Source organism: Eleginops maclovinus, chromosome 20, assembly GCF_036324505.1.
Source record: "Eleginops maclovinus isolate JMC-PN-2008 ecotype Puerto Natales chromosome 20, JC_Emac_rtc_rv5, whole genome shotgun sequence".
NCBI lineage: Eukaryota > Metazoa > Chordata > Actinopteri > Perciformes > Eleginopidae > Eleginops > Eleginops maclovinus.
This window is the reverse complement of record NC_086368.1, coordinates 6,395,538-6,417,022: the sequence shown is the minus strand read 5'-3', so window position 1 is coordinate 6,417,022 and position 21,485 is coordinate 6,395,538. Positions and strand designations below refer to the sequence as shown.

Below are 21,485 nucleotides of genomic sequence, written 5' to 3'. Positions count from 1 at the left end.
TACAACTCTGAGATAGAGAAGGTAGGAGTGTGTGTGTGTGTGTGTGTGTGTGTGTGTGTGTGTGTGTGTGTGTGTGTGTGTGTGTGTGTGTGTGTGTGTGCGTGCGTGCGTGCGCGCGTGCGTCTGTGTTCACTGCTTTGGTGAGAACCAGCTTTGGTTTAAGACTGTGAAGGTAACTACTTACTTAAGTACTACTTTTTATTTGTTAATTGTATCCTACTTTGCTTGATTATATATATATTTTTCTGTATTTAAATAAAACTAAGGAAACCTACTACAATGTAAAAATGCTTCAAGTCCTTTTAAAAAATGTATTTCGTAAAAGTATGAAAGTAATGCATATCAAAATATTCTAAAAGTTACAAAGCAAAAGCACTCTTTCTGCCCATTGCAGAATACTTTATATTTTTCTATTAAAGTGATTGATACATTCATGTGTTAATCACTTTGATGTTGCAGTTGGCAACTTGAAGCTAATTTTAATTAACTGGAGTTAATACATTTGGATTTAATCAGCTGTTTAAAAGTAACAAAGTACATTTACCCCAGTACACTTTACCAATGATGACGTATTTTGAATTCGAGAACTTCCATTTCATTGGCAAATATTGCACTTGTTTTTATTCCACATCTTTCCCTTGAGCAAGGCACCAAAACCCTGAAACTGCTCGCTGGCGCCGGGTACCTGGCAGCCTCCCTGCTCTGCCACCTCTCCTGCATGTGTGTGGTTGTTTGTGCATGTATATCATCCTTGCTTGTGCATGTATATCCTCCCTGTGTGTAATGTGTGTAAACACTGCAGTGGGGAAAGACATTGTGTTTTTATTGCTAAAAAAATAATAATACTTGCATAAAGGTGTGTCTAACATAATTGTGGTCGAAACAAAAAACACAAAGACCTACTGAATTATGATGTTCTTCTTTAACTGTGATATTCTGCTAAAGTAGAAGTAGAAACATATTACTCTAACAATTTGTGTTCGTCTTTTTTGTTGCATTGCAATGACAAAGTAGCAATGTGTGAATTCGCCCATTGGTTTGCTAGATTTTGGACACATTTGGATCGAGCGCTGCATAGTGTTTACTGTGTATTCATAGCTGCACTGCACGCCCTCTTGTGGTAACAGTTAGTTACAACTCTTCTCTAACTGATCCCTTTTCCTGGAGAGACATAGAGCAATATAAGAAAGGATTTTCCCTCACAATACATTTGACAATAGAAACTCGATTAACAGACATACAGTCTTGTAGAATTTGCTCATTTTAATACTTGTTATTACTGTACTACTTTTATCATCCTGTGATCACTTTACCTCCCTGCAAAAATCTTTTTCTTCAGTTTTATTTTTGAGATATTAATATATATGTATGTGTAAAATCTTATCTTGATGCTAGTAAGGACAAGCCTCCTTTTTTTCTATTTGTATTTATCACAGTAATTAGTTGTCTGCCAATTGATTCATTCAAGGTATATATCAACAATCATGTGCATGGATAATTTCCTGTGTAATATGTTTTAATTCACATGTGCAGATATTTGAATTCTGTCCAATATACTTTGTTTTTTAACTTATCTATTATACTTTTGTACTTATTGTGGAACTGATAAAGAAGCATTATGTATGTGTTTGTATTTATCACCGGTTTTGCATTTTTTGCCTGTTTGAATCATGCAAATGAGCTGTTTCTAGAGTGACAGTTCCATCAGTTTCAAACTCTTTGTTGTCATAGTGAGACGTTTTGTATGAGTTCTGACACTTTACCAACACTGAGGAAAATAAAAATATCCAGACATACTTTCCTGAGGACCTACAGAGTAGAGAGCAAAAATGTTTTCCAAAAAACTGAGTACACCAGGACAAGCTACCGATGCATTCAACCCTCACAGGAGTGAGGCGGAGAAAAGGGTGCGTGACATGGCATTTGCAGTCCTAACTGAAATGCGTGTGAAGAGGGAACTTTGTGACCTGGAAATACAAGTGGGCAAAGTCAAGATGCACGCTCATAAGGTCATCCTCTGTGGCTGCAGCTCGTACTTTCGGTGAGTAGTAAATCTCAGCAGAGAAAAGGCTGTTAAATCAAATACTATAAGCAAGTCTGTGAACAGATAAAAAACTTCAAAATGATCACAGTGTGTGTATTACTGCATCTAAAATTAAAAGGCAACAAAGAGGCAAAAAACTAAATTATTTGACAAAAACATTGAATAAAGACCCAAGCAGTAATAACACAGCGACATCAAATTAGTACACATCTAAGGAAAATACAAAGCAGCATTATAATCATAAGTGAACATATGAAAGTGTTGAAGTAGCAGCCACTACTGTAAATAGTACACCTTTGTATACTGTAACTTTTATTCATGTATTAGCTTGTTTTATGTTAATTGTTTTATAATGTGTCTCCGCTGCACTATTTCTTCATGCTCTTAATGTCTGTCATTTAGTAAAGCACTTTGAATGGCCTTGTGTTAAAAGGTGCTATGTAAATACACTTGCCTTGCCTTTACTATATCAATCTTATCATATTCATACTAATTGTATATTTATTCTATATATTACTGATTATTCAATTTAGTACCTTTTTAAACTCAAAGTGAAAGATTTTTTAAAGAGGAACCCGTCATTTTATCTGTCATTTTCATCTGGTGTTTGTTGTATTAGTTTGTGTCTTGCATAGTTCTTTATGTATTTTGTTGTTTAATTTTATGTTTTAATGTACCTACCAATTGTTGGGTTTGTGTTATGTACTTTCTTGTGTATTTGTTGTTGAGTTTTATCTAGCTTAAAGGCCCATAGAGACCAGTATTGCAAATTAGCCTAATCTATAAATGCTGTAATGTGGGGCATTGATTTGTTCTCAATAAACAAATAAACAATAAAATGCATAACCTTGCACTTTTTACTGCTTTTTGCACTTAGATGCTAAGCTGCATTTCGTTGCCTCAGTACTAGTATGTGATAACATTTAAAGAGCCCATTTCTTTTATGAACTGCCATCTTTTAAGTCCCTGTTCTTAATGAGCAGATGTGTTTTTTAGAACAATGGTTCTCATATTTTTATGCTTTTCACTAGAATGACACAATGATTTAGATGCCTGTGGGGGTAAATAAATCTGCTCATTCACAAAATAGAAAAAAGATAAGAAAAAAATGTAAGAAAGTTAAGGAAAATCTGGGCTGTAAGCAGGGCCTCCAGATTTATTTTGCAGCTGAAAATCATTCCCGCTATCACTCACACACATATTCTGTCAAGTTTGCACAGTCTAAGTGGAGAGAGTTGCTGGGAAAGGTCAACAGGTCACTGATATTCAAATCCATAGATATTGTATATTTAACTGAAACATTTGGCCTTAGAAGAAAATTGTCAGGATTCAGCATTACTATGAATAAAATACTCTATTACAGCTGATCATCATGAGCTGATGTTTTATCTTGAAAATTATTTGACATGATTTAGTTGGAACAAGAAGATGAATGATCATTACACTACATTACATTTCATTAAGCTGATACTAATCCACTCAAGTGCACTCAACAACGAGGATACAAACTCAGAATAGCAAGATTCCTGTGAGTAAATCAGCTCCAGATAAGCAAAACCCTATTAAAGTGCTATATAGACATGGCAACGAAAGATTTTATTGGCCAAGTTGCAGTTGAAATGCATGGGTTGATGATCAGTAATCGACTCCAGATAAGCCATGATTCTACGCAGAACAGGTCTGCAACAGATTGTCACAAAGGTCCACAAATTATGTTACGTATTGTCCTTTTTTTCTAAAACCCTGAATCTCTAAACCTTAATCTACACAGTGTTCTCCTTACCAAACCCTTGGCGACCACCAAAAAGCAGAAGATCTTCATCCCTGGGGTGTCGCTTGAGATGATGCGCCTCATCATCGACTATGCCTACACCAACTCTACTCTCGTGACAGAGGATAACGTGGAGGAGCTTTTGGCAGCTGCAGACCAGCTCTTTGTGACGGGGTTGTTTCAGAGCTGCTGGTTCTTCCTGGAGGACCAGCTGTGCCCGGGGAACTGCATCGGCATCTGGAGGCTGATGAGTTTCTATTACATGCCGGAAGATAGGAAAAAAGTATTCCACTACATCCTGCACAGCTTTAAGGAGATAGTATCTGTCTCCGAGGAGCTTGTGGATCTCTCTATGCAGCAGCTGACCACCATCATTGAAAGCGACCACCTCAATGTGAGCGAGGAGAGCACAGTGTTTGAGGCTATCCTCAGCTGGATCAACCACCAGCCAGACCAGAGAAGTGGTCACATCTTTGAGCTGCTGTCTAAGGTAACTAAACAATAATCTAGATGTTGTCAGATTGACACGGCAAGTGTTTCATTTTTACAAAAACATCCCACAATTCTGTAAAGGAAAGAAAAGGAAAGGAAGTGCAAAAAACAACAACAAAGGCATTTATTATTAGCTCCATTTTTCCTGCACTCCATTATTTATCTATTTATTTATTTTATCTTTGTATTTCTTTCTTTTATTCAGTCATTCTTTTATTCTTCTCTCCTTATGTTTTCTGTTTGTTTTCCCCTTAAAACACTCTTGCACCTTAACTTACAGTATAGGCCTACACACACGGATTTAATCAACATAATGCATTAAATATATCTAAATATGCATTTAAAACAATAAAAAACAATACTAATATAAATAAACTTCAACTATCTAATACTATAAAAAGAAATACAAAAAAGTTCATTCTTTGACAGTTTGCTTAGAAAATATAATTAAAAATATAGTTAAAGATAAAAAATATTGTTGTAATTTAAATCCTATGAAAGTATTCAACTATATAATGATGAAAACTCCATAACCGAAGGCTACACTCAAATGTTCTTGCACTTTTTGTCAGTACCCAAGAACAAATCCCTAATAAAAATGTGTTTAAAAATGAAATTTCTTCGATTGGTTAAAGACGCCCATTGACATCAGATTGATATCCTAATGGACCGTTTCTAACTGCTGTTCTCTTATGTGTCCAGGTGCGGCTAGGCTTGATGAACTTTCATTACCTCCAAAATGTGATGGAAAATGATGTGGTGAAGAAGAGCAGCAAATGTTTCCCCATGCTGGATGAGGCACTGAAAGTGTCTCTGGATTATACTCGACACTCAACATCCATCTACAAAAGCCCTCTGAGCCGTCCCCGCCTGCCCTCTACCATCTTACTGGTCACCGGAGGCGAAGAAGACGGTGTTCACGCCACCGAACTCGAGGCGTACGATGCCCGCGCTGACTGCTGGACCACTATCAGCGATGGTCAGATTCGTCGTGCTTACCACGGTGCTGCATTCCTCAACAACTTTGTGTACTTAATCGGAGGCATCTACAATCATGTTTACCTGAATAATGTGAAAAAGTTTGACATTGTGACTCGCACGTGGCACCAGGTGGCCCCCATGAACTACTGCCGTGGCTATGTCTGTGTTGTTGAGCAGAACGAGTGCATTTACGCTATTGGAGGCTACAATGGAGTGACTTGCTTTAACAGTGTTGAGTGCTACAGGCCTGAGACTGACCGCTGGACCATGGTGGCACAGATGAACTCAAGGAGGGGTGGGGCCGGCGCCACGACTCTAAATGGCAAGGTGGGTGAAGCAGAAACTAGCAATGACCTGCAAGGTACATTGCCAATTAATCCTGATATTCAGAATACATTTGCACATTGTTTTCACTTCATTATTAAATCTGAAATAATATCCATGCTAGCCGAATTATTTATGTTATAGAGGTGGGTTGAAATGTGTTGACTTGCCCTGATAAGAACCTGTAGATTGATATAGGAATGCTTGTTTAGTTCAATGTACTGAAGAGTGTTTGCTGCAATAAAGTATCCTCACTTGGTCTAGTATGACCCGTAGTTAACTAGTTGACTTCTGTAAACAGAATTCAGATAGATATTGCTTTATAAAGTCAGTTAGTTGGAACTGTCAGGATACTTGGAGATTGCAGATCTCCTAGACGGTCCTGAAATGTTGATAAAAGTGAAAAAATATTATCATTGTGTTTTGATTCCAAGTTCCAACCCCCAAACTAAAGTGTTCTTCCTTATTGCATGCCACACCCATACACCAAGTTTTAGCAAAATCAGGCCCAGTAGTTTCTTTAAACCCTGATGACAGACAAACACTCAACCAACTGATTTTTCTACATTCTGCATTTAATGGCTTAATGGTCTTTACTGACCATAGCAAGGTAAAACGTTTTACTTACACATTCATTTTGACAGTAACTGTAGTGGAATACATATTAAATGTAACCTTCTCAAGCCTGTCTGCAGGTATATGTTTGTGGGGGTAACAACGGGAATCGCGATGTCTCCACGGCTGAATGCTACGACCCAGATATCAACCAGTGGACCAAGATCTCTTCCATGAAGATCAGCCGCAGCGGCCTGGGGGTCGCTGCCTACAGAAACCGCATCTATGCAGTAAGTTTGAGGCAGTAATATTCTTTGGTTGTCTGAGTGGCACCGCTAGAGATGTGCAAAAATATTTTTAATACACCTTTTTGGTGCTGTTGGAACTGATTAGACCTGTTGAACATCCAGTGATCATAAATCCACTTCTTAATAACAAACCAAAAAATAAACCAACCAGTAAGGTGTCTTTATAATGTAAATGTACCATTGAAGGGTACCTCATTGAATGTGAGGTTTTATGAGGTGTGCAACCTTAACGGATGAACGTGCATGTACTATTACGTAGTGTCACTGATAAACTGATGCCGTATTCGGCAAAAAAATCTACATTTTCAAAATTACATTTCTGATAAATAAGCATCAGTTTTGTTGATTTATTAACTGACTTTACTAAAGGCAGCCTTTAATCCAGGAAATCACATACACCATATATCTAAAAGACAACATTAAGTCCCATGCCAATTGATATATTTTTTACAGTTGTCATTAATAGTGGAATTGTAAGTTTTGAATGAAGGGATTGTTCATCTAGTGTAACATTTTCATGGGGTTATAAAGACATTTACTGAATGAAATTATCCGAACACGCTACTGACCATTCCACGCTTTCTCTGCAAGGTTGGTGGAACCACGAACATGGAACACTCTCTGCTCACTGTTGAGGCCTACAACCCTGAAACCAACAAATGGAGCTGCACACCTTCCATGCGCAGACCTTGCAGCTACTTTGACATTGAGGTGGTGGACGACCAGCTATTTTTGGTGGGAGGATACAATGGCTCCTCCACTGTGTCGGATGTGAACTGCTACGATGACGAAGCGGGTATGTGGTATGACTTCTCCCTCATTAAGAAGCCTCGCAGTGGCCTGAGCTGCTGTGTACTGCAGGGACTCAACAGTATGGCGGAGGACTTGTTCCCTCGTGGTGCTCTGATGCTTCCCAATGTGGAGGACACTCCAGGGGCATCTATCTGAACCTTAGCCATGACATTTTTAAAATAAAAACAATCTATCTGCATTATACAGTGTTATTCATTTGTTTTTATACATTAGATTTATTATTTGTATTCTATCTATATCTATAACCAAATCAGATGTACTACAATATATAACAACAATTTTTAAATAAATGTATATTAAAATACATTTGATAGTGTAGTAATATTAAGACCTATGCCAAACAAGTTTGATCAACATTTTATTCACAGATTGGACCCAGAATGCATAATGTATCATTTATTAATAAAAAAAAATGGCTAATCGGATTTATATGAAATATTTTAATAGGAGGGTTAAATTAGGCGAACTTGCTTTGATAGAATCATCATTCCATGACTTCATAATTGTTATTTGCTTTTCCTTTTTCCTACATATTATATTAAGTTTGAAAATGTCTAATTAATAAAAAGTAAATAACTGTGCTTGACATGTATAATAGCCAATAATAAAATCCAAACACAAATGATTTCAGGAGAAAAAACTTTGATAACTGTAAAAGTTCAAATAACCAAATTGTATCAATAAATAAATACAAACAAAGCACGGCTGCCATTGTGGTTCTAAGTTTTGCACCGTTATAGTAAAAGGGCGATCCTGGTCAGAGCCAAAATGGCACCGTTTCCCCTTTAAACCAGATACCAATCAAAATAGTAGATATTTTTTCTATCCAATCAAAACCATCCAGAGGGTGGGGCTTGTGAAACGGGGATGAGCTGTTTTGGGGTGTTGTAAATTTTGTGTAGCCAAGAAATCTTGAGTGGGAGTTGTCGGGGCTGATTTCTTCTGTCTTTTGTGTCGTGTTCTGCACCGATTACTACCACGTCAACCGCAGCCATGCCAGGGATAGAGAAGCTTCCGATAGAGGAGACGTTGGAGGATAGTCCGCAGGTAACGGCTCTATTCTCTGGAGGCTTTCAGCTAGCATGCTAACGGCTAGGCTAACTGTCTTTGTAGGCTCAGTGTTTGCCAACAAAACCAGCTAAGAGATGCCAAGTGCAGGCAAGAAGCTAACTGCTAACGGCCCAGCTGACAGAGCTGTCAGGCGTACACACAGCCGATGTGCTTCGGGAGCAGAACGGGGCGGCTACAGCGATCAGCTGGTGGGGGGTTCCGTAAAGATGTCAACACGTAATTTTGCATTACAATAAAATTACTCTTTGGATTTATAAGTAGCAGACGGCTACTTCCTTAGCATCTTGGCTCACTTTTCCCATCCTTGCGTTGACAGTAACTGCTAAATTAATATAAAGCAGCTGTGTCATCCTGATGCTTTATGTTATTGAAATTACAAGGTGCATAAAACTATAGCTGCTTTAATTTGGGTAAAACATCCCAAATCGGTGCTGTTGTGTCCTGCAGAAAATCCAGGGTAAACACCTGCTGTGACATCACTAGTTGGGGGTGTGTCCAGATTATGATCCACCTGAAAAGTTTGATCAGTAAATACAGATAAATATATATATTACATCTCACCACTATCACTTTTGATAATTACGTAAACTCAATTTTGCTTAATTTATATATACATCTATTTATCACGTCTCATCCAGATTAAGAGATACAAAGTCAATTTTAGAATTAATCTAAAAACTTTGTTTGGATTGTTGGATGTGTTTCTTGTTATCGCTGTATAAGGTATTAGTGTATAATTTTTCATATTTATTTTGTGTTTGCGAACACTTTGTAACCCTGGTTTTAAAAGGTTATGTATAAATGAGTAATAGGCCTATATATACAGATCTATATTTTGAAGGTAATTCTCTGCTCTTGCTTTAGCACACAGTCTTTCCATATTTAAGTTAAAAAATCTCTTGCCGAACTTACAATTTCTAACAGTGCATAAACAGTAAAAGTAATTTAATTACTTGGAACAAATGTATTTGGTTATATTCTACCATAAGAACGCTTTTTAAATGATTACAAATGTCACCTTTGCTTTTATAAATTTATGATGACAGATACCTGGCAATCTAAAACTGCATTTCAGACACACCCAGAAAATGTAACTGCTGTAGACAGGTAATCGGTGTTAATTTACATAGATAGGTGCGGGTTTGTATATTTTGGCAGATACACAAAGGATCATTTGAGGCCTTAACTGGGTTAGTTCTTATGGATCGGTCAAATGATTAACATTAACTTCAGCATTTTTTTGGTTTGTTTTGTATGTAGACTCGGTCCCTGCTGGGAGTGTTTGAGGAGGACACTGCAGCGATGTCCAACTACTGCACTCAGCTCTACCAGGCGATGCAGAGGATTTATGATGCACAGGTATACACACACACACACACACACACACACACACACACACACACACACACACACACACACACACACACACACACACACACACACTCTCTCTCTATGATTCACAGGTGTACTGCCACTGGCTTTGCAGGTACAGACAGAACATACAGGGACGTTGATAGAGCAGCTGTTGGGAAATTGTGTCTCCAGCTGTGACTCTGTCCTGTTTTCTCTTTCAGAACGAGCTCAGTGCTGCCACACACCTGACCTCCAGACTGCTAAAAGAGTACGACAAACAGGTAGGCCACATCACCAGTCAAAGACTCCATGACAAAAGTCATCTGTCTTATGCTAACTATTATGAGCAGACTGGACTCTGGTGTCAGACAGAGGGTGAAAAGAGGTGCTGCAGCACAGGCAGTATGAGAAGAGTAAAGAGCTTTTTGAACATTAAAGCATGGAAACATATCCCAGTAGAGGTACAAAATACTAATATGAACCTGAAAATCAGCATGATATTTCTTCTTTGATTGAAAAACAATTAAATGTAAAAGAAAACTGTTACTTTTTCTAAACTGTAAGTAGCTGGGCGAAGTGTTTATCTGAGACCATTTAGTGCTTGAAGACAATGATTAGGATCCTTAAATATAAAGTGTATAGCACTATCCATCACGCTCGTCAATTATGTATGACTTTATTACCCCTCTGGTTATATGCTACACTTTTATATGTTAAGGTTTCTGTCATAAGTATATCAGACACTTAGGTCCAAAACAATATTTTGACAGCTTTGTTATTGTTTTGATGACCTTTTCTATAGAGACAACTTCAGGTCAACCTTTAACCGGCACTTGTTCTGTGACAAGGAATGCCCAGTTTCTTCTGCTGTGCGTTGCATGCTCATTTGCAGCAGCAGGGATGCATTTCACCTCACTGTAAAATCAATCTAATCCATTCTTCCATGTTGTTGCTGTGGTCTGCAGCGTTTTCCTCTCGGAGGCGATGATGAGGTGATGAGCTCCACCCTACAGCAGTTTGCAAAAGTGATCGACGAGGTGAGGGAAAATACAAACACACCAGCTGCCACACAGGAAGATTTAACTGACCAGTATATGACAACTTCTGGTCTCTCCTTCTCTCTGTAGTTGAGTTCCTGTCATGCTGTCTTGTCAACCCAGCTTGCAGATGCCATGATGTTTCCCATCACTCAGTTTAAAGAGAGAGACCTGAAGGGTAGGAAACACATGCAGTACCTCAGAGAGAGACCACTGTTCTTCGCACATTTGTCACATTACAAACTGGACATTTCGCCCCAAAGACAATTACACTGTTTTTTTTCTTATGACCTGTAATGGAATTTATAGATCTACATGTTTGTTGTTAGGTTCAGAGTGTTGGAGGTATTGTGTAGAGATATCCACCATATCTTGATATTTGATAGAACTGACTGGCAGAGAAGCGGCCAAAAATATTTTAACTCACCAAACCTCACCAACATGTAAGCACATGCCTCTCATCCATGAGTAGCTGTACAATTCCTTCCGTGCGGTACCACAGAGGTTACAGGGGGTGTTCAATTGAAAGACAATGGTACCTACATGTAACCCCTCAATAGGGTCTATGGATTGTTTTCAGGTTTTGATCAATAGGGTACCATCTATTGCCATTATATTAGCGAGAAGGCCAACATCTCGAACCCTCAGCAACTCACATCAAAACAATCAAGATTGATAAATGGCAGTAAGTTTTTCCACACTACTTTGGGAACAACTCTTTTTTATGAGCCTGGCTTTGTGCACTGTTGGCATTCTCTTGTTTAAAAGAGAAAAGTCTTATGCAGAAGGACCTTTTCCCCAAACAATTGGAAGCACCGTGTTGTCTATATACAATTTTCTTCAGTGGTGCTTATGGGTTTTTTTTTGTCTCTCTCCAGAGATCCTCACTCTGAAAGAAGTCTTCCAAATATCCAGTGATGGTAAGTTAGTAATACTTCTACATCAAGCTACAGTTAATATTCAGTATCTTTTTCTAAATATTTTTGCCATAGGGTTAATTTCCTTCCATTTCCAGAACCCCCAAGGGGGTCATCTTTCAATTAACCATCCTAAACCCAGACATAACTCTATGACCTTAATGAATATCATTATTAAAAAAAAGAAACTTCAGTGGGGTATAAGGGCTTTAAGCTGTGATTCACAGATTATTATTTTTTTAGACAAGATGTCAGATAGAGTCAATACGTTTGATTAAGGACATATTATTTGTTTTTTGTTATTAACAAATGAACTGTGTCTTTATTTTCTTTATTTGAAAAATCTAGTTATTTTTCCACAACTACGGAGGCTAATGCAACCTTGAAAATATAATTATAATAATATATAAACAAGTACTAGGTATTTTTTCAATGAGGAGTAGAAGAATGGAAAATAAAAGGAACCCTTGTTCGATTTATAATATAGCCGGCATTTATTATAAACGTTCTAACCCCAGTGAAACCTAATGTCTTTTAATTATTTCAACTACCTCTAAGTTGAAAGAGGAATAAAACAAAATTGGAGGTCTGCAAATAAAAAAATAGAAAAACCTACAAATTCTGACATAAGAGAAGCTTGAACATATAACTTTTTTATTTCACAATTTACTTAAATGAATCATAACATTAGAATTGTTTTGGAACATGTTTTATTTGTCTATGTTGAGGGCAGTCTGTTCTTATTTGACTGAAGATAAAATGAGAACACACAGCCGCTATCTCTGCCATCACAATAACAAAGTAACACCTACTCTAAAAGAACAAGATGGGCACATGGTCTGTGTGTCTGTATGACTCTCCACTCATCTCCACATTTAGCTACGCTTAAAGGAACATCTCGTTTTTAAGTGTAACTGGCAAATTATCTTTATCTTAAATGTACTTACTGGTTAATGTGAAAAGAGAAAGATGTGTGCTCCACCTAAATGTCTTCCCTTCATTTATGTGTGCAGATCATGATGTAGCCATAAACAGATACAGCCGTCTGTCCAAGAAGAGAGACAACGACAAGGTAAGCAGCCCTCCTCACATCACCTTCATTATTAACTATTGGAATATTCAAATAAATAATACTCTTATAGATGTTACTTTATTTTATAGTTTACTCCGAAGTTCACTCAGAAGATAGTAAATACAAATACACCTCTGACTCTTTGAGTTTATATAGTTAGTTGTGTTAAGTTTATAAGAAGTTTTGAATTTTTTTTTTTTTTTTTAAATGCTTAATTAAAATGCTCCATTTAAACTTTGGTAAAGAACCCATTCAATTGCATATAGACTCATTTTGCACAGGAAAAATACTTTTATTTGTACTTTTTTCATTTCTGAAAAAATCTACTTGCAGATCTTAAAGAAACCATTAGCCAGCTGCTTTTGTTCTTCCAAGTGCAGTGACAAGGATGTAGTGTCTCTAAAAAGTGTTCTATATTTATAAGGGTGAAGATTCAGCGGGTAGATTTTATTTTATATAAGGTAATTACACCAGCAGCTGCCTCACAGCAAGAGCCTAGAGATTTCCCAATAGGAGTATTTTTTTTTACCAAAGTATAGGATATGGTTTTGATATAACCCTGATGCTGGCTTGAAAGGAAAGTGCTGTGTGTTTCAGTTGCGGGCGGAGGCCGTGGAGGACATTTACACCTCCCGCAAGAAACAGCACCAGACCATGATGCACTACTTCTGCTCGCTCAACACGCTGCAGTACAAGAAAAAGACGGCGCTGCTGGAGCCGCTGTTGGGATACATGCAGGCACAGGTACAAACACACACACTTACACACAATCACACACACACACACACACAGACCCACCACCTCCAGAACACCCTGTCGCACTGTGCAGCTCATTCAGCGACAGGCTGCTGCACCCGCGGTGTCTCACGGAGAGATACCACAGGTCCTTCCTTCCTGCAGCAAAACATCCCTGATGGAGTTAATATAAAACTATTATAAGGAACAGAAATAACAGGTACGCAGGTGATTTTAATTCGCCCCTTAAGAACCGGTGACATACACACACACGTTCACACAACACACACACATGCCCACAATTGCCAGCATTAACAGAGTGACTCGAACCTGTTCCTTGGCCCTACAACACACACAGTGAAATTTGTTATTGATTAAAGAAAAACTCATGATCATCACATGCTACATCTCTCGACCAAAACACAACAAGTGATGATGCATTACACATACACTGCATTTGGATACATCCAAATAAAACATTGCCAGCTTGAGGCAACAATTTGGTGTTGAAACATTAAAATGAACCATCTTAGAGTTGAGTTGATGTTGTTCAGATGTTTTAAGAACTGTTTCCAAACCTGCCGATTTATCTTTGTCTGTTTTTTTCCCCGGTCCAGATCAGTTTCTTTAAGCTGGGTTCAGAAAATCTCACTCAGCAGTGGGTAGACTTCCTGGGAACAATAGGAACCAGCGTCCAGAAGTAAGAAACTTTCAGGATGTTCTGAATAAGAATCTTAGTGGTTGATTGCACTTGTTGTGTAATTCGTGAACATGTGAATTAATTGTGTGTGTGTGTGTGTGTGTGTGTGTGTGTGTGTGTGTGTGTGTGTGTGTGTGTGTGTGTGTGTGTGTGTGTGTGTGTGTGTGTGTGTGTGTGTGTGTGTGTGTGTGTGTGTGTGTGTGTGTGTGTGTGTGTGTGTGTGTGTGTTTGCAGTGTGCGTCGGGAGATGGAGGAGGAGGTCGGGCATATGCATGAGACGATCCAGGAGATGGAGCAATCATGTGACCCTCTGTACGCACCATGTGACCCTGACCCCGCCCACTCACCTGTCTGCAGAAACCTGACCAGGAAACAGGGCTACCTGCACATCCGCAAGTAGGACACATGCATATAATTTAATACTTTTACTCTTAGTAATCAAAAAGAAAAAAGCTTTAAATGCTGTATATATCAATACATTTAATGTTACAAAAATCGGCGATAGACAAATAATAACAATATTACTAATAATGTAAAAAAATACACAAACAAAAAAACTATATAAATAATTGTTTCACGATTGGTACAAGAGAACAATTATGAAATAAATTATAAAAAGAAAAAGTACTCTATGAATAAATGGGCTATTCTGTGTGTGTGTGTGTGTGTGTGTGTGTGTGTGTGTGTGTGTCTCTCAGTAAGACGGGGCTGGTGTCGTCATCCTGGGAGCGTCAGTACTTCTTCACACAGGGCGGTAACCTGATGCAGCAGGGCCGCGGCGAGGTGGCGGGGGGGCTCGTCACAGACCTTGACAACTGCTCAGTCATGGCGGTGGACTGTGATGACCGCCGCTTCTGCTTTCAGGTCACTTCCTTCGATGGCAAGAAGTGAGAGGGATCCCTTTTATTAACATTGCCCCATCATGAATAAATGCGACTGTATTAAGGTGTGTCTCTCTTCTGTCAGGGTTGTGACGCTGCAGTCGGAGAGCAGGAGGGACTGCCAGGAGGTAAAAAAAACCTCTGTCATGAGACCTGTTCTGTGTTGACTGTTATTTCTTTTTACTCACGTTGTCTCCTCTGCTGCTTCCTTCTGCAGTGGATCTCCACCATCAACAACATCTCCAAAAGGATCTACCTGAGTGAGAATGCAGAGGTCTGTGTGTCCTATCCCCTCATTTACAATGGATGGCTAGAAGGATAATTTGTAGATTTGAATTTTATATTGTTATAGTTTTAACTTACATTTATTTATTTGTGTATGCCTTTGTACCAAAATAACTTCTTTAAAAAATATATAACATAAATTATATGTACCTGATACTTGATGGTGACTGTTCTTTCTTCCTATTGGCAGGAGCTTGCGGCCAGAGTGAACCAATCAGCTCTTGAAGCCGTGACGCCTTCGCCATCCTTCCAGCAGAGGCATGAGAGCATGAGACCCAGCAGGTGTGTGTGTGTGTGTGTGTGTGTGTGTGTGTGTGTGTGTGTGTGTGTGTGTGTGTGTGTGTGTGTGTGTGTGTGTGTGTGTGTGTGTGTGTGTGTGTGTGTGTGTGTGTGTGTGTGTGTGTGTGTGTGTGTGTGTGTGTCTGACATGATGTTGAAAGGCCACCAGTGTCTTTATTACTTATGAAAAGGAACACAAAAGCAACACATTTACGGGCCGCAGTATGAGCTGGTGGCCCATGTGTCGTACCCGCTGTCCAGAACGCGAGTCCAGCTTGTGGAACTATCAGGTACTCTCTGGCCCCAACTCATCCATACAAAAAAAGAAAAGCAACACATATCCATACAACAACTACAATAGTTGATCAACAACCTCTGAACCTGTTAGCTGCCAGATATAAAGTGCAGCACAAACTGGTGCTGAACCCAAAAATGTGCATTTAATTAGCATTTTCCTTTATCAGGTCTAAAAGCCTATGTTTTTTTTTGTGTTTTTGGTTATTGCCTGAAATATTGTCTGTTGTTAAAACACTTTTACAAATACAATTTTTTCTATGAGACCATGTGTGAATTTCTTAAGCTTTTACATACTAAAAACGGCAGAAGTTTTGTCTAAATGAGACTGATAAACATCATAACGCCAAGTAATAGCCACCTTTAGCTAAGCGGTGGTGATGTCAAGTTAACAACCTTTCTGTAGTTTGTTACCTTTTTATTGCTGGTGATAACAGCTAACCTTCCAAAATCATAAAAGTAGTGTAGTAGAACCTCTGGACCTCCACCAATAATTTCACTAATCTCTTATTCCAGTAAAGGGCGTGCGGGCCGAGCTAGCAGCATAAGCTCTGTCGGCTCTGAGCCGTCGCCGGCCCTCTCTGTGCTCTCATTGGACGCCCTGGTCGCCCCGGAAACACCAATCCAGTTCGACATCATATCCCCTGTCACCGAGGAGAACTCAGGACAGAGCAAGACGGCAGCACAGTCCAGCAGGTACGTAACACTGGCCTATAAATTCTGCTCAGCACCAGACCGATTGAAGGTGTGTTAGTGTCTCATTTTATGTGTTTGTCCACAGGAGGAGTAACCCTTTTGGAGAGTCAGGGGACAGCACGTCAGAGGACAGTGAAGGTAACATCTGTCTATACTTCATTCTATTCAATTAAAAAAAATGTCCTCTATTTTTTATCTATTGGTACATTTTAACCACAATTGGTGGTTAGAATTCCCTTGTAGTCCTCAACGGGCAGCATATTCTCGATAATGATCTTGGTCTAAATTGAAAATGATTTGTTGCAAAACAATGTTTTAGTTCTATAAAACAAATGCTTCGGTTAAGGAAAACTTAGTTATTTCAGTACATTTTTGTCTGGTTAACTATGGATAAAAGCAGCTCACTTACTTTAGTTTTGTTTTATTGAAATGGGTTTGTGTGTGATGAAAGTTTTATTGCCTGCTGTCCAGACTCGATCCTCCACCAGCTCTTCATCGTTCGCTTCCTGGGCTCCATGGAGGTGAAGTCTCCTGAGTCAGTGGACATCATCTCAGAGACCATGAGGCAGATCCTGGCAGCGAGAGCCATCCACAACATCTTCAGGATGACCGAGTCCCACCTGCTGGTCACCTGCGACTGCCTCAAGTATGAAAAACTGAGTTCTTGTATCTTAATGTTTTTAGGCTAGGTTTTCCCTCTAGAGGCTGCAGGGTGCATTACAGCCACAATATGCTTACTCCAAAATGTTGATAATTTTTACGAAAAGGGAATTTTTCCCACTATTTGTTCATGAAAAGAAATAACTGGCAACTCTATTTTTAATGTAACATATTTCAGTTCATCATTTTAAACATTTAGTTTTTTTACCAAAATCATTATTATTTTTATGGTGGTGCTCAAAATGTGTAATTTGGTGTAATTTGAGCAAATGTACAGCATTTATAAATACTATTCTAAATTAATAGATGTGTTCAAATCTGCATCCAATTTTTTTTATTTTGTGTTAAAATAACATATAAAATGCATCTGCATATGAGTGGATTTTTTTCTCTGGGAACCATTTATGTCTTTTGCTAATGTTTCCATCTAAGTGCCAATGTTTTATTTCCCTGAAGTCTAACATGTACAATGATAGTGCAGTAACGTGTGTGTGTTTTTTGTTTCAGGCTCATTGATCCTCAGACGCAAGTCACTCGACTCAGGGTGGGAGGATCTCTGTTTCTCTGTTCAGATTTATGTTGAGCCCATTTCCATGATTTATACTATTTTCTCTTCCTCCTCTCTCACTGTAGTTCCCTCTCTCCACGGTGCTCCAGTGTTCGTCCCATCAGGACAACAAGAGGCTGTTTGGTCTGGTTTTGCAGCCTGTAGGAGGGCAGGGTGACAGCCGAGCCGTCTGCTACATCTTCGAGTCCAACAACGACGGGGAGAAGGTCGCCCGTCTGTCTCTCTATCTGTCTGTTATTCTCCAACACTGTTTAGTCGGTTCCATAACCTGCTTCCTCCTTCACGTCTTTTAGATCTGCGACAGCGTTGGCTTGGCAAAACAGATCGCCTTCCACTCTGAGATGGTGAGACTGATTTTAAAACTTCATGTCAGGGGAAGTGTTAGGAAGGCAGGAACCAAACGCAGTTTAAAATAAGGGGAGGCAGATATAAGAGTATAACAAAAAGCTTTATTACAATACCATCTGTTAAAAAAAAAAAAAGAACACAAAAACTGCAGGTGCAGGCAAGGTTAAACAAAACAAAAGTTGCAAACCGAAAGTTAGAAACAAACCGGGATGACGTAGAAACAGGAGGGCAGATAAGGAAAATCCATAACATGCAGACAAGGGACCAGGAACCGAAATCAAGGAACGAACGATGACGAACTGACAAGGAACACAAGGGACAAGACAGGAGAGGGCAACAGATGAGCACAATCAGACAATCAGGGGGAAACAAAAAAAGACAGGATACTTATTCCAATAATTCATTAATGCAATTATCGGTGGAGGTCCAGAGGTCCTACTACACTACTTTTATTTTTTGTCTGAAGTAAAACCAGACAAAACACAAAGAGTTAATACATTTCAAAATAAAACAAGAAACTATAAACACAAAAACTAAAATCATGACATCTAACTCACATCAGTGTGATGCCGGTGTCTTCAGGCGGTGTTCTGAAGATGGATAATGTTTGCTGTGTTTGTTGTGCAGGACCGCAAGGCCGTGGAGAAGAGGAAGGAGACCGACAAGGCCAAAGAGAAACAGCAGGAGGAGCTCAGCAAACAGAAACAGATCGAGAAGGTGACCTGTAGCTTTGACCTTAAACTTAAAATGAATTCTGAATTAGAAAACCCGTTAGATCACCTTTTTTGCAAAGAAACAGATGAAGATCATTAAAATATATTAAATGTATATGTCATTTATATGTGGCCTCTTTATGTTTATTACACAGGGGAACTAACAATCATTTAATCTGCAGATTGTTTCATAGATAAATCTAATAATTGTGTTCTATGGACGATGGGGACGATGTTAATATTGTAAGCTGGGGAATTGATTTGTGTTTTTTATCTTGATATCTAACCCTAGAGTTGTATTTCTTGCCCTGCAGGATCTGGAGGAGCAGAGCCGTTTGATCGCCGCCTCGAGTCGCCCCACTAACCCGCCCGCCGCTGACGAGCAGTTCCTCGTGCTCAGCAACAGCCAATCAGAGGACAGTGACGCTGGCGAGGAGGGGAAGAAGAAGGGGGAGTCTGAAGCCTAACGAATGCTAACGGAGCGTCTTTTAACATGCTTACTCCCAGGTGGTAATATCGAAGCAACAGCTCAGGAAACAGAGGAGGGGAACACCACTTGCCCGCTCAGGCTGCCTGGGAGTAAGAAGACAAGCGCTCCCTCTCTGCCGGACTAAACTAAACGCACCCTCATACTACAAGAGGAGGGGAAACTCGTCACAGACTTACATGTTTTATTCTTCTGTGTGTAAAAAACACAGCTTTTTATACCGGCTTCACTCTCAAGAAAAAGACGCAAGTATTGATTTAACCTGCCAGATTTATTTTATTTTAAGGAAAGGGCTAACAGCAAAGACAAAGGGGTTTGTGTGTGAAATAATGACCCGGGATCTGTGAGAGAGAAAAGTCAGGTTTCCATTGTTTCCCTGAGGGTGAGAGGAAGTCTTATTTTGGCCTTCCTGTTTGTTTTGAAGCATTCTGCAGAGTTGACTTTTTTTTTTTTCTTAAAGAGAAACTTTTGATTGATGTTTTTTTTTGGCAAAATTGGGCTGAATTTGGTGGAAAATACACTGTTTATTTTATTAGTCGCTTTTCAAACTAAATTACAAAAATCTTGATTAAAGTTGCCTCTCAAAGATTTCCTCTTAACATATTAATGTTGTTTTGACTACCCATTTATAATAACTTTTTTAAATTCGTGCCGCTTGGAAGTCACTGGGTAAATGATAGTTAAAATTAAAATGACTCCGTTGAAAGGATTATTAACAATTGTTACAGTTCGGTCTGTATTCCAAATAAAACTTACTCACAAACTGTCGATCATAACAAGTTAATTGTAGAATAATTATCAACAATTTCAGGCCAGTTTGTTCCAGATGTTTCAACTTAATGAGCTGGAAGTCATCATATCAGCTCTCTGTATGGGGACGCAGATCACGCTTTTGGCTATTTCTACAATTTTACACAAATGATTGAAGACAAAAGTATCTCTTTTCAAATATCAACCACTTTTATTCCAGCACTAATTTTTCCTTTTATCATAATAGGTCAAATGCACCTTTACTATATTATGTTTCAGAATTCATCCTTTTCAGTGTTTCAGTTTTGGTTAATTATTAATGTAGAAAAAGAAGCATATCATTAGTCATGTTTTGTGAAGCATCTCACGCTGTTTGTATGGGATGTGCAATAGCATGTTGAACTGGAGGCACAAAGGTGTGAAACTGCAGAAAATCTGATATTCCACACTTTATATAAAGATTTGTACTCCAAAAGTATCTGCCTCTTACGAATTAATAGTTGCATGAAAGTAGTGCTCATGAATAATGATCGTATCACAGAAGAGCCGCAGCTGCCTTGCTCTTCTTTCTTTATCGTAAAGATTGATCTGTGGACTGAAAGCACACCTTTACATTAAAAGGTGTCATCCTTTTTTTGTCTTATGATAAGCTGGTACATCTTACCGCTTCAGAAACGTTGAAGATAATGTAACATTTTAACAAACTTTCTGCTAAATACTGAGCTGAGTCAGTTTCTCCTGGCGTCACATTATCTATCCGTGCTTTTACAACATGTTTGTGTCATTTGTTTGGGGCCTTTTCTTTTGATCCAGAGTGATCCACAGTGATAAGGGTTAGAGGGTTAAAACCTCAGTATCAGCATTTAGGAAGAATAAATGCAGGGGGGTTAAAGTCGGAGGTCACCGTCTCCTGTGGGGAGGCTTAATAAACGGTTACTGATGATTCTTTTTTGTTATTTTCTTTTGGGGAGAGTGTTTGGTTGCTATTACCTGGTGAAAAAATCCAGCTGAAGTGGAGTTGCACTTTACTGACGCGGGAAAACACCATGATGATGTTAAACTGTAAATATGTTTTAGTGAAAATGGTTTCAGTGTAATGAATAATACAATTTAAGAAATTGCTTTACAGTGATAAATAAAAGCACTAACTCCACCCGCCTGTGTCATCTGATGATGGTTTTCACATCAAACATGTTTAACATATGGAAAATATGAATACTGTATAATAAAATGTATAATTACAATATACATTTATACATATTTTTAAATGATTTCTTTTGTATTTTTTATTTATCAGTTATCAGCTATCTTTAAGAATAAGAGCACCAAATTATTTATGAAAAATGAAATA

General features: G+C 38.6%; 2 protein-coding genes across 2 annotated transcripts; both read left to right on the top strand.

Annotated features, from left to right (window-relative positions):
• Positions 1-1,979: 1,979 nt before the first annotated feature.
• LOC134883339 (kelch-like protein 10) lies at positions 1,980-7,423 on the top strand. Its single transcript, XM_063911658.1, has 5 exons — positions 1,980-2,041; positions 3,816-4,305; positions 5,010-5,615; positions 6,308-6,457; positions 7,067-7,423. Exons 1-5 carry the CDS (start codon positions 1,995-1,997, stop codon positions 7,421-7,423), a joined length of 1,650 nt encoding a protein of 549 aa, XP_063767728.1. The 5' UTR covers positions 1,980-1,994.
• A 724-nt stretch (positions 7,424-8,147) lies between these two features.
• appl1 (adaptor protein, phosphotyrosine interaction, PH domain and leucine zipper containing 1) lies at positions 8,148-21,287 on the top strand. The gene is made up of 22 exons (XM_063910789.1): positions 8,148-8,335; positions 9,620-9,718; positions 9,934-9,993; positions 10,678-10,749; positions 10,840-10,927; positions 11,628-11,669; positions 12,680-12,738; positions 13,336-13,482; positions 14,091-14,173; positions 14,408-14,569; positions 14,872-15,060; positions 15,140-15,182; positions 15,272-15,328; positions 15,530-15,621; positions 16,429-16,608; positions 16,694-16,746; positions 17,080-17,254; positions 17,776-17,812; positions 17,902-18,042; positions 18,130-18,180; positions 18,812-18,901; positions 19,212-21,287. Exons 1-22 carry the CDS (start codon positions 8,282-8,284, stop codon positions 19,362-19,364), a joined length of 2,127 nt encoding a protein of 708 aa, XP_063766859.1. The 5' UTR covers positions 8,148-8,281; the 3' UTR covers positions 19,365-21,287.
• The last annotated feature ends 198 nt before the right edge of the window (positions 21,288-21,485 follow it).